This window comes from Halyomorpha halys, unplaced genomic scaffold, assembly GCF_000696795.3.
Source record: "Halyomorpha halys isolate HHAL.00 unplaced genomic scaffold, Hhal_1.1 Scaffold95.1, whole genome shotgun sequence".
Classification (NCBI taxonomy): domain Eukaryota; kingdom Metazoa; phylum Arthropoda; class Insecta; order Hemiptera; family Pentatomidae; genus Halyomorpha; species Halyomorpha halys.
In genome coordinates this window covers 1,209,861-1,223,730 of record NW_027108063.1, presented here as the reverse complement: position 1 = coordinate 1,223,730, position 13,870 = coordinate 1,209,861, and the positions used below count along the sequence as shown (strand labels likewise).

Here is a 13,870-nt window from a genome sequence, read left to right as displayed (position 1 = left end):
TATCACAAAGGTCAACATTAATAAAATAAAAATCGATCATTATTTGACCTTTCTTGTACAATTTGAAAAATGTTATATAGAAGATTATTTTCGCACATTAACTGATACTACAAATATCTTCAGCATGCTTTGCGGAAACAGTAATAGAATTGGTTGGGATTTTCCCCCCAGAGGAAATACTTTATGAACTTATTTTAATGATCCTTCTATTCTGAATATTCAATATGATTATCTTTTTCAGAAGAAATAATCTTTATAAAAAACTAAACTTCCCCTACCTCGTGTTCATAGGCAGATTTCAGAACTACAACTTACCAATATAGTAGTACTGCCCATACCAAGCCATCCATTCTGCCGCATTTTTCTTCATTACATCAGTCTCTTTTCCAAGAAGCTTATAGCTCCACCAGCTGTCAATCTCCTTATTGACCCAGCTAAAGGATCTCTTAAACCTGAGGATCATTGTTCCAACCATTACCGAGACTGGGATGAATATGAGATTGATGCATAGCTGCACCCAATCCGTCTTCGTATAGTTTACAATCCCTCCAGTTACCATCAAACAAACCATTATATTTCCTACCGCGACGATGAGCGGTATCGGTATGGATAACGGCGACTCGGATTTGTATCGCCTCAGTCCATTTAGAAATAGTTGTGATGTTTCTTCCACGAGTCCGGGACCATTATTATGTCTCCTGCAATAGAGAATCTTTTGATTAATGAATGTAAATATTAGTTGTTTTATAAACCAGGATTTCCATCAAACAATTATTTTAAAAAAATCATAAAATACGATTAAGGATTATTACGTTATAATTATGAATTTGTTTGAGGGAGGTAATGAGAGGAAGTAAAGAATAAGTATATAGGATTAACAGAGAAATAAATAGATTATAGCTAATAATTAACTGATAACGACTCTGTATCTAAATTTTATTTTTTAATCTCGTGACTATATCTATAATTAAATATTTTTTATTAAGTGTTATTATCGTGTGAGTAATATTCATAAGCGGATCCAGACGTCGTATTTAGTGGTGTGAAAAAAAAATTATAATTTTTATATTTAATTTAACTTCCCAATGTTTTTCTGCTAAATCCAACAAAGACTGGAATGAATACTACTCTTAAAAAAACAATCAACCATGACCGGCAGAAATAACGGCTAAGAAAATTATCCAGTGTCAAGTGAGAGTTATATCCGAGGATTTTGGAATAGAAATTAAATATTAATAAGTACCATTTCAGTAAACTTAAGTCAAATGATTCAAAGTTTTGAAAAAAAAAATTAATAAATAAAAAATAAAATAAAATATAAACTGTGAAATATAGTATTGTTTTTGAAAATTTGATGACAGTACCCATAATTGTCGAAGGAACCTATTTCGGGACTGAAATTTTGGCTTTGGAAATATCAACCTACTATAAAAATTGCATGCGAATATTTAAAAAAAAGTCTTCTCGAAAAATGGCTTTAACAAAACCCAAAACGGCCTTCGAGTGATTTTCGAAGTGATATTAGTTTGCAAAGAGAAAATAAAAAGAAAGAGTGAGGAATTACTCATGTTGCCTTGATATCTATTTAGCATTTCAATGTTATTTCTTGATCCTTAATGATAAAATTACTGAGTGTAAAATAACTAGTCCAGGGGATAATGTCCGAAACTCATATATGAGCGAAAAAAACTGTCATTTAATCAAATTAGCACAATGAAAATTGATATCCCAAAATTAAAGCAAATGAAGAATGAAAAAATAGATTCAAACTTTAGTGCTGTAATTTAAAAAATGATTGGTACACACTTGGCCTGGTTTTTAGTATCCATCTAAGCGTCTTGTATCGTAGCTTCCCTCTTGAAAAGAAAAGATGTTTCGATCTAAGAGAAGAAAGCATGGATATAGATTCTAATTACTCATTTAATATGGCAGAAGATGTTGGTTCTAACCACTGATTACTAAGCTCTAATTACACTCACCTGTACAGGTAAATAAGGGCTGTCATTATTGCCTATGTACTTATATTGATCTTTATTCATCCCTCAAGGTAACCTCGTATGTACAATTAAAGTTTATTTTCTGAATTTTTACTCGAAGATTGAAGAAATTTTACCTTTCCATATGTTACTTCATATCCATATTTTAGGTCCAAACATCGAAAAGACCAAGCAATTTATTTTTTTAAATATCATTTTAGTCGTCTTGCTTGATTCGTCGTTGATGATAATGATCCAGAGATAGTATTATTTTTAGATAAAGTGTAGTAACACTATCGACATTCCAAAAATGTTTGTTTTCTAATTTGTTCTGGGCAATTTTAGGTTATTAAATATGGGTACCCAAATAATTTGATATCTTCTTGTATTGAATATCCTATTTCGAAATGTCCAGGATTTCTGTTTCTGTGGGTATAATACGTGATGAAATTTTCAATAAAATGAAAGCATATTCGTTTATCATTCTCTGTTTACCGGACTCTGTATCAATATTTCCACAATGTATGCAGTTTAAAACAATAATGAATGGCATTGGATCGGTTGAACACGCAAGGAAAATATTTAATGACAGGTGATGGAAGAATAGGGGTACCCTGTTATTTCCTCTGCATATAAAATGTAACAGGAGAAAGATCGTTGAAGTTAATAGATAGCTTATATGTCTCCATATTATTTTCAAAATAGGTTCTAAAAGGGTTAGTTGAGAGCTCTTATAGAATGAATAATAAAATTTCAGAATATGATTGTTATTCATTAAATGAATAAGATCTTGCATTTTTCTTATGACGAGACAATTTTTTGAGTGGGCACATCAAAGTTTTATAATTATTTTATCACGTACAGCCGTAGTAATACTAGGTTTTACTACTTCAAATTCTTCTTCAGTACTTTTATTCCGCATACTTCATTTTCTATATTTCTGAGAGGTACACTTTCACAGCACGTTTGGCTGCTGGGAGATTTTATTGTGTCAAAGAAATCTTTATCCAGCATTTGAACAATCCTATAAGCGCATCCTATTTTTTTTGGGTCCAGAAATAATAGAAACGAATTTGTCAGGTGTATTAATTGGGTCATCTTCCAGAGTTCGTTTCACCTCTCTTCAATCAGAATGTGAACATGAACGTTTCATTTTGGATCTTATCTTTGCTCAGAAATTTATGTGTAATGGAATTGATGTAATGAAATTAATATATTGCGTACTAAGATAGGTTTATCATACATTGATTATTTTTGCAGGTTAGGACAATTATCAATGTAAAGAATGATATCAATTCCGTTATTTGTTGTCTTTCTATGATTCTGATCAAAGAATTACTCATCATCATTTACTACACGTTCAGCTTCGCTTTTCTGCTGTTTATAACAAGTTACTTCTGTCGATTTCAACTCGAAAGTCGGGAAGTTCAAAAGAAGCTCACGTCATAATAAGCCACTATTTATGAAAAAGAAACTGCTTACTACTTTTAGCAAAGCGAAATGTGTCTCTATTCAGCTTTGGTAAGAACATCAACCCCTGGAGATTTTCAAACAGTATAACACGTATTAGTAGATGACTCCGCCATGGAAGGACACCGAGCCAGGCTGTCGAGAAAGACCGGGATTTTCGCCCTCGCCGAGTCGGATTTCCCCCGTTTGATGGAAGAAGAGAACTATCTCTTCTTAAGGGAGTTCGTTTACGGGTGGAAGGAGGTGATGGGCCCCACGTATGGGAAGGTCGTTACAGCGGCGAGACACCGGAAAAGGGGAAGTTGAATTGGACCGAGACTGGGAAACCTGATGAGCGGCAGGAGGTACCCGAACGGATATGGACCAGGAGGGCTGGACGGACCTGAGAATGAGAAAAACTCAAATAGTCTTAAAACTATTTGATATGAGCCGTTTCGCCCCACATTGCAGGGCTTCATCAGGGTTAAAAAAGATACAACACTTAAATGAGGTAAAAAAGGATGGTGGATAAAAAGGCGAGCACTGCGGTGGAGATTATTAGTATTTGTAATTCATTTATTTTCACCTCATTTAAATGTTTTTATTTTTATTTTTAAAGCCATGATGAAGCCCTGCAATGTGGGCCGAAACGGCTCATATTAAATAGTTTTAAGACTAATTGAGAGGACAAGGTGCATCAGGCGCTCAACCGATGGAATCCCTTATTTTATGTTTTGTTGAGATTTGGGAGCAGTAACATGCGCATGCCCCACTGCTACCGCACCTTGTGTGCCAGAAATGGTAAGGAAGGGGGGGGGGAGTTTAATCTATTCTACCTATACTTTCCAAAAATGTTTAGAAAAAGAAAATATTTCATGGAATACTCCCAATACCACTGGTCTGGACCTGAAAAATCCAGGCAAACTTGTTGGGAGATTTTAGAATTTGTCTTTTTTACCTCAATATGTTGTATTAACTTCTTAGTATCAAGGTTGACCATTCTTTTGAGACTCACTGCCAGGACTACTCAAGAAGGTTCCTTATTTATATATTCTTTAGCTGTTCTAGTTGACAACACCACATGAACAGAACTGACATTTGATTGGGTTTATACAATGATAACCTAAGATTTCATCATTTTACACTAACATGTATTACTTATTGTATTAAACTCATGATTTTTGTAAAAATGCAACAAACAAAACAAAATAAACTCTGATCTTCATTAGAGTGTTACCAATGGGTAGTTTCTCTACACGCCTGTAACACTCCATTTTAACTAAGATCAAATTCACTGAATGTATTATATAATATAAAGTTATAAATTTCAATAAAGATATTTTTAAAAAAATCTGATCTAATGACTACTTTTAGCTTCTTTACTGAATCATTTAATTTATGGATTCATCTTCAACTGTTGACATTTATCAATTTTTTTTTTTAAACATAAAACAGTCTATGACAAATCTGAATATATTCTTTGATATTCATGTTTATGGAAAATGTAAGTATATAAGTCTGTCAACACTTGAATTTTTTCTAGTAGTTAATAAGCTCTATCTCAATTCCAATTGATACCCTCCGATAATTTCTTTGGCATATTTGATGAATATCATCTAATTTTAATAAAGATTTATATCCTAGTGAAATATTAGTTTCTTTCACTACTGACCAAAATTATGGATGCATTGATTTATTATTAATAAATTATAGATGATATCTAGTCTAACTGAATTATTGGATAAAGAAATAAACTCAAAACAATAAGATTTAATCAACTTTGTAAAGACAAAAATACATCTCTATCTATGTGACAATATTTTTAATTTACTTTTAGTATGCCATTGCCATAAAACTATCATATCTTCTACAGTGTTTAATCTTCTTTTAGTCACTTAAGATTGTAAGAAGAAGAGAAATGTAATAATATGATCCATTGAGTATCTGAAATCGAAAATTTAATTAATACCATGATCACTATTACCTTATATTTATTTGAATCTTTTTTTTTTTTAACTCTCCTCTTAAAATTAGCAAATACTGTTTTATATTTTCATCTTTGGAGAAAAATTTAAAAAGTAAGTTGTAATACTAACTATATGTTTTATTATATTAATACTATATACTTACACTAGTTACCTGCAAATATTAATAAGAAATAAAGTTGTTATACAATTTTTAGATTTTTTCTTTGTTTTATAAAGGAAAAAGTCAAATACACACAAAGAGATTGAGGGTGCTTTAAAGAAGTTAATGTCTTAAAAAACTCTGAAATTTCAATAAGCTAATAGTAATATTATAAAAACGAATGTTTCTGGTTTCTTAGCTTCGAATTAACAATAAATTATATTTTCATAATGAAATAACCTCTGATTTACCTTTCCAAAGTTTTCCATATTGGTTTCAGTACCAAAAATAGTATTAAAAGATGGTATGTGACTCATGGAAGTGATCATCAGAAGAATACTTTTCTGACAATGTATTGGCATCTTATACCAAGGACAGGAATATGTCACGATTCTTAGCAACTCAACCTAAAAAAGTTGTTTGTTTAAAGAAAAATTAAATATATAAATATACATTGTTTGGATCTTTAATTTTTTACTAACTGATATATAAAATTAGTAAAAATTAAGTATTTTTTAAATTGATTATTACTTTTACTGATTTTGAATAGTATTTGTTTTCTTGTAAATGTAAAATTTTTTAAAAACAGTTCTTAATGTTGATAGACTTTTGTTTAGTATTCCTTCTCCAAATTTTACAAATGTCCTCCTTTTTTTTTCTCAAAAGAAAATTTTGTAAATTATATGTGGTTACTCTGAATCTAAGGAGAATAAACATTTTAAAATATGCTGTTTGTAAAAATGAAAGGTGCATCATTATGTTTATTTCTTTATTTACATTAGCACTGTCTGATTTTTAAAAACTTTTTTTGTCATTAGTTTTGTAAAATTCTTTCCTTTACTATATTATATTCTATCTTCTATTCTAGTATCATCTACTATCTACTTAATCTATTGTTATATTCATTTCCAAGTATGTTTGTTATTATTTTCTTTTTGTTTTTCTCTGAACCAGGGTTGTTATCTTGTTTTCAGCCCTGGTAATAGCCTCAAATTCAGGTCGAAATCTCAGAACAGAAAAAATGGGTTTTACTTATTTATATATCTGATAAGTATTACTTATCTATATTACTGACAAGACCCCTGACTATTTTCTCCTCATATTGAATCTATGGTCAACTATGAACACCTCATTGTAATCCATAAAGATTATAAAAGAATCTTTTGAGCAACCAGCCTTGTACGTTGCATCTCTCGATGGCATTTTTAAGCCCAGAGGTACCACCTAGCACAAACTTGACAAAATAAAGTGTGACAATCCACTCTGTATTCTTAAGATCTATCCACTTCCAATAACATCTATCCTGTCACCAGGATCTACAGCAAATACCTATAGAACTGGCTACATTCTTGACTTTAAACAAATACTTTACGGAGGGAGTTCCTGGAAGGACCTAAAATGAATACTTCCCATTCCCTTAGCATTTGTAAGCAAGTAGCTTACAGATTGGAAATTTCATCCTGTGAGGATCTACAGCAAATAACCGTAATCTTCCTGTCAACTCACCTCCTATCCAGTAAATCTTACCTATTGAACATGCATTTTCAAGACCATCTGATGTAGAGTACCTCACCTCTTAGATTGGAGCTAGGACTAATTATAAATGGTACTTCAAGACCTGAAAAGATGGACACATCCTTAAAAAACTGGACATCTGGTCACCCTGTCTGGATTAGAAATCGTTTGAAATTCAGTTGATACATGTATCAGTTGAACGAAATGTTTAAGTAGTTTCAGTAAAATTTACTAACTTTCAGCTGGCACACAAACATCAGGAAATATGGTTAATAAAATAGTTCTAATAACAAATCTTCACCAAATTATGTGTTGCCAGACTCTCCTAAAGCACACCGTTTGAGAACAACTAATCTGACTGAACCAATGTGGATTATAATTATGAATACTTTCCAGATGACTATAAATCGACAATAAGAATAACAAAAAAATAGAGTAAACAGCTAAACTTGAACTACTAATTCCGACCAACAAACATAATAATAGTTATTTGTTTAAATTCAATACTTCTGATGGAATGTTACATAACAATTCATTTGTACAGTTGCATCAACATTTAGAATAATATATTTTGTTAAAGAAGACAATACTGGTAGAAAAAGAAGTATAAATTAAAAGATAACTTGAAGACTGTAATAATTAAGTTATAAATAAAAGATTTTTTTTAAAGAATTTAATATTCGTGTTTTTTTTGTAGATTTATTTATATATTATAAGATTTATTAAATTGATAATACCTCATTTTTTAAGTTTTCACTGCTGACACTATACAGATATTGGTTGACCAAAATAACATTTAGTAGCATGAGTATTTGTACTTTCATGAAAAGTTGTTCTTCCTGAAATATTGGAACTAATTAGTAATTTAAATGAATTTTGCAAACTACTACATTATCCATGATATTATAGTACTCATTATAATATTAGAGACTTGGCTTTCTTCAGTATAGATTATCAGTCCATAAAATATGTTTTCATTTATAAAAGTAAATTTCACCACCATTTTTTGTAATGGATTTAGGGAGGGTTTTATAAAGAAAGACAGTTGCCAATAAAACAGTTGTCATCTACTGTTTTATTTACAATATTATTTACTAATTAAATAATAATACCAATTTTCTACACCAATTTCCTTCCTAAAATTTGTATTATTTCCTTTATTTATTGAAATTTTATTGGATTACTGTATATTAATTTAATGTTTTACAAACACTTTGAGTCGTAGGTTCAAATATCTCCATCTGATCTTCTGACTTTTGTAGATGATTTGGACTTCTCTTTTTTTGACTGCATCCAGACTTTTCATAGTCAGGATTATAATATTCACCAAAATACTTTCTGAAGTTATCATGAACATTTGGTTTAACAGGAGGTTTGGCAACATTTATTGTATTACTAAATCCCTTTTTCTTTCTGTATTTATTCTTCTTGTTGGTATGAGTATATTTCTTACTTTCTTCTTATAAATTATTTGCTTCATAATCCATATTGTTTTCATCAAATGGTGAAGTAGTTTTCTCTTCACTTAAATATGTTTTGTTCGATATATATTCTTTTAATAACTGAATATCAGTCTTCAATCAGTACTATGTCCGAGAAGCAGTTTGGCCACTGTTTTATTTAGAATAGTATTTACAAATTAAGTAATAATACCAATTTTCTAGAACATTTTTTTTATAACCAACCAAACACTGGATAAGGAATCCATTATTATTAATTTTTTTATTCTGTTTATGCTAGAATTATTTTGTAAGTATATTCAATAATCTTGTTTGAGATAGTATCAAAGTGGTTTTGGATTTTGAACATAAAAATATAGTTGTACCTTAAAGATGCATTATGTTTTACTGCATTAATTTAAGGTTTAATAACAAAAGATATTTGAACTTGTGAAAAATTTCAATTTTTATTCAAGGCTATCTGTTAAATAAATGAAGCTGATTTTAATCCCCAGAGTTCTTTATTTAAATTATTTCTTAAAGTTGATTATCAAAATGTTTGATTTTTGTGTAATCTTCAGTGAAGATGGAATATACATCAGAAGAATAACATTCTATTATTATTATTATTATTATAGGATTATTCTTCAATATTTGGCGTTATACTATGTAAATGTATAAATAAAACTTGAAAAACATAATTTATGTAAAGTTACATTCTTACTATCGCGATTTTGACGCCAGTAGCACATATCACCCACATTCCATAGTGATAAACAACACTGGTTACTGGTCTGAAAATGCTGGTTGTGTCTTTCACTGCTCTGAAAATATAAATAACATGATTTTTATAATTCTACTATAAAATTATAAGATCAAAAATAAAAAATGTCTATACCTGTAAGCAGTTTGATATTGTCTTGCACATTGTTTAATTTCTTGTTCCATTATGAAATGAATGTTAGTTTTGCCTTTGACTATTAAATTTTTTTTCTCTCTCATCTGCCTTTCAGCTCTTTGTTCTATGGTTGATAAAGCAGAACCAATAAGCCTCATTTGTTGTCCAATTGTATAAAAACAAATAATTTTATAGCAAAAAACTCTTGAAAATGCTATATTGGCACAAATTATTATCACAGACTGACAAAAGTAAGTGGTATAAAAACCCCAATTAGTATCGATTGGCAATGGTGTCCAACATGGGAATATGAGAAGATCTGCTGGGTCTGATGGTTCCAGAAACAGAAATTTTCCGAGAGGAGCTAAGCAGTATGCACCAGTTCCCATAATTATCGCTGTTGAAAAATAAATTAAATGGATAAGTTCACATCAATAGCCTTTTGGAAACAAGAACTGATTCCAAATTTGACATGTTATGCATGATGGATGCTTAGAAAATAGGTTCAAATAGGTAGATTCAAGGCTAATTTTAAAATTTTAAAAAAAAATTTAAATGTTTTGGATTAAAATTAGAATGGTGAATTAGAATTATGCAAGTTTATCAGATAATCACTTATTATTGCTATATGAGCTAGATTTTTACAGGTGATAGTCTTATCAGCACTCAGAGTTCCATCTTTACTCCAGGGACTCACAGGGTCTCTGCTTTGGTCTCAGGGTGATACAGAGGGTCCTCATACTCCTATGATTAATTAATTAACACAAGTGAAGAATGAATTAAGAATTACTACTGCTTCAAGATATATTGAGCATTTTATCAATGATGTCTATAGTAAGTGATGTACTTCAAGAAATAGACACCTCAATGTAAATGTTTAACTTTTTTTCTTTTAAACAGTTGTTAGTTTTGAAATATTCAATAAAATCATAATTTTTTACTAATATGTTGTTTATATTGGTTAATAAGCCAAAGTTGAAGAGAAAAGAAATTTTCTAATTCTAAGGACCCCCAATATCTTTCAGTTCCTTGGGTTAATGATGACCCTGCCAGTGCTTATAGGTCTCTAAATGATTATATTTTTTAGCATTTTTGACTTCTGGAACATAAAAGATTACAGGTCTAGCAATTCAGATTGGTGTGAACTTAGTTATTCTCAGCTCTTTTAATAATAAAAAGTGAAAGTCTGGATGGAGTAACTTAGTGAAATAGAAGTTCAGTTTTCATTACTTAAGAAAGGACAAAGAAGGAGTTGTGACAAATTTCGATCAGCTTTTAGCCACATAAAGAACAGAACACCTTATTTATGGGGATAATATAACTACAGTAAAATCAGTTGCTCTTAATGGTATCATAAACATGATTTGTCTTGATATTTACTCACAAAATTTATTAATTTCTATAACATTAACTAGAACAGTGGTTCTCGATCGGTCTGTAGCCCCTATTAGTACAAGAGCCCAAGGGAGAAAAAAGACAATTATTTCATCCCAATTTTTGATTACTTAATTGAAAACTAGGTATAATTACTAGACAAAATTGATGTGTCTGCCAAGTATAGTTAGAGGGAATAAAAAATGGCGGCTGTTTCAAAACTTTAAAAAAAAATTTATTTTTCATTCGGAGTTCTATATCTTAAAAACTAGCAACAGCATTAGAAAATCTAAGCGAGCATCATTTAAAGTAGAGTAAGTTTGCTAAAATGTAAGCCCCAATAGAGCTATTTATATTCTATGGTTCTTTTATAGCTTTTTAAAAAGCAACATTTCATAAAAATGTTGTATGTAACGTACTGAAATATCAGTAGTTAGTTAATTTATATATATGAGAAATATATATCTCAGGAACTATGAGACGTACAGATGTCTATTAGCACTCAAATTAAAGCCAGTTTAATGAGCTATAAAGTAATTTATTACGTTTATTTTCGTAGGAGTAGTAGTTTTCATGAAATTTGCTAAAATAAATGGATTTATAGTTGTTCAGAAAAATTTTCATTTGCCAAATTTATATTCATATGTGAATATCATAACAACTGCTACCCCTACGAAGATAAGTGTCATAAACTACTTTATAGTAAGTAAATTTCCTTTATTTTGAGTGTTGGCAGACATATGTGTGTCTTATGGGTCTAGAGATATATTTTTTCAAAGATACAACATTTTATAAGAACAACTAGAAATTAACATTTTGTGAGTTTATTTTGTCAAATATCATAAAAACTACTGCTCCTGGAAAGATAAACATTATTAACTATTTTATAGTAAATTTAACTAGCTTTCATTTGAGTGCTGGTAGACATCTGTACATCCAATGGTTTCTGAAATAAAGTTTTTCATGAATTAAACTTATTGTCCGAACAATTATAAATCAATTTATTCAAGCAAATATCATGAAAACTACTATTCCTATGAAGGTAAAGGTCATAAACTACTTTATAGTACATTAAACTAGGATAATTTGATTGCTAATAGACATCTGTACGTCGCATAGTTCCTGAGATATAGATTTCTCAAAATAAATTAACTAACTACTGATATTTCAATACATTTTTATGATATGTCGCTTTTTAAAAGGCTATGTCTCGAAAACTATTGGACGTAAATATCTCTATTAGGGCTAATATTTCATCAAATTTACTCTTCTTTAAAAAATGTTCTTTTAGATTTCCTAGTGTTGTTGGTAGTTTTTAAGATATAGAGCTCCGAATGAAAAATCAATGTTTTTTTAAGGTTTTGAAACAGCCGGCATTTTTTATTCCCCCTACCTATACTTGGTAGACTCATCAGTTTTGACTAGTAATTATACATAGTTTTCATTAAAGTAATCAAAAATCAGGGTGAGATAACTGCCTTATTTTTATTCCCGGGTCTTGTACTATATGGGGCGATCATTCATGGGCCGCGACTGCTTTTAGGATGGGCCACGTAAGGGTATGGCAGCACATATCTTTGGGACAATTTATTGTGAAAACTATTTTATTAGTTATCTTTTCTGATGTTTAAAGAAAAAAAAATCCACAAATCGAAAAGACTTGCAAATATTGAAACTTTATTTAATGAAATGGGTCCTTGAAAAAATTACTCGTGGTTTATATCTGATTACAAATTAAACTCAGCCAAAGTCATCTGAGTGCTTTTATGATTTCAACTGATCCGTCATTACTTAGAGGAATATTTTTCGAATACTTGTTCTTTCGATATTAAGATCCATTTTGATATTGACTCACTCCGGCTACGATTTATATTAACTTTTGGCAGGTATTTCTTCAAGCCACCACCAGGAACAACTAATGTTGATAAGGTTAAAAACTTTGAATAGAATCAATAATTGAGTTGAGAAATAACCAAAACAATATATAAGAACATTGTTTTCCCACCTATCGACATTACAGTTGAGATGTTGTGACAGTTCACTGTCAAGGCGATTATTAGTTCAGTAACATTACTTGTACAATCAAATGCCACTTCAGAATCAGTGCAACAGTACTGTTATGATTGCAACTATTAAACAGTATCCTCCATGGCTGTGATTGCGACTGTTACAGAGACTGAATCTGTGCAACAGTTTATAGTCATTACTTGTACATGTGACAGTTGTACACTGGTATTACCTGTACCATCAACTATCACCATATCTAGTGCGACTACACTGACATGACTGCAACAATGATATAGTTGCAATTATCACTCATAGACGGGTGGTTTTGTTCAGGTGAATCGGCTACATTTAAATGAATCAAACAAGTTTTTGTGTTTCACTACAAAAAAACAAAACAAAAAAACCTGTGTTTAAACTAAATGTAACTTTTATTTAAAAAAAAAATACAAATCAAATACAAAAGGTTTTAGGGGTGGGCTCGTTGAGAATCGCCTCCCTCACGCTACATCACTTCTTGTAAGGTTATGAATACATATAATTTTAAATGTATTTTAATAATAATTTTGTAGAGCTTTATAATCAACAAAATTATACAACTTCAAGCGGTCAATAGAACTTCACTTGAATATTTAAAATATACATAAATAATGAATTTCTAATAATAAAGTTGAACTTACTAAACATATAGAATCTGCTAAAGCGCTGAGCCAAAAGTTTCGCGTTCATTCTCACATCTTCCGTCTCTTTTTCAAGATATCTAAAGGTGCCCCATGAGTCAACATCTCGGCTCAGGTTGTGAATTTCTCTTCTATATTTAAGCGTACAGAGCATACTGGACACTAATATGGCAGGGAAACCATAATCGATGAGTTTATCCAATGCGTTGATAGTTTCAGCATACATGAAAGCGTGTAATGTGACCGTAATAATCATTACTAATCCTAAAAAAATTACAACAGGGATTGGTAGCTTGATGTGCGGTTTTGATGATGTTAGTACAATTCCATCTAGAAATAGCGACTCGTACAGGCAAACATTTTCTTTCTCGTCTTCTCCGTTCCTGAGTACATAATTTAATTAATAAA

At 30.5% G+C, this 13,870-nt stretch overlaps 2 protein-coding genes across 3 annotated transcripts in view; both read right to left on the bottom strand.

Annotated features, from left to right (window-relative positions):
• The window catches only part of LOC106677357 (uncharacterized), a 12,760-nt gene extending 10,438 nt beyond the window's left edge, over positions 1-2,322 (bottom strand). For both annotated transcript variants that reach the window (XM_014415239.2, XM_014415240.3), the window contains exons 1-3: positions 1,980-2,322; positions 1,807-1,880; positions 316-698 (exon numbers count right to left, since the gene is read on the bottom strand). In XM_014415239.2, the coding sequence (XP_014270725.1) occupies positions 316-698; positions 1,807-1,829 (406 nt within the window). In that variant the 5' untranslated portion in view covers positions 1,830-1,880; positions 1,980-2,322. The remainder of the gene's footprint in view (positions 1-315; positions 699-1,806; positions 1,881-1,979) is intronic.
• Positions 2,323-5,220: 2,898 nt separating this feature from the next.
• Positions 5,221-13,839, bottom strand: LOC136795537 (uncharacterized). Its single transcript, XM_067046440.1, has 6 exons — positions 13,463-13,839; positions 9,405-9,801; positions 9,231-9,330; positions 7,805-7,906; positions 5,804-5,959; positions 5,221-5,369 (listed from the first exon to the last, which is right to left on the bottom strand). The coding sequence occupies exons 1-6, from the start codon at positions 13,716-13,718 to the stop codon at positions 5,313-5,315; spliced, it is 1,068 nt and encodes a 355-aa protein (XP_066902541.1). The 5' UTR covers positions 13,719-13,839; the 3' UTR covers positions 5,221-5,312.
• Positions 13,840-13,870: the final 31 nt, after the last annotated feature.

Bases quoted from the DNA above. Each gene is read 5' to 3' on its own strand.
- LOC136795537 (XM_067046440.1), bottom strand. From the start codon at position 13,718: ATGATTATTACGGTCACATTACACGCTTTCATGTATGCTGAAACTATC. The intron at 5,960-7,804 runs GTATTATCAATT...CAACTTTTTTAG, and splicing joins GTGAAAACTTAAAAAATGAG to GTTGAGTTGCTAAGAATCGT. The intron at 5,370-5,803 runs GTAAATCAGAGG...TTTCGATTTCAG, and splicing joins ATATGGAAAACTTTGGAAAG to ATACTCAATGGATCATATTA.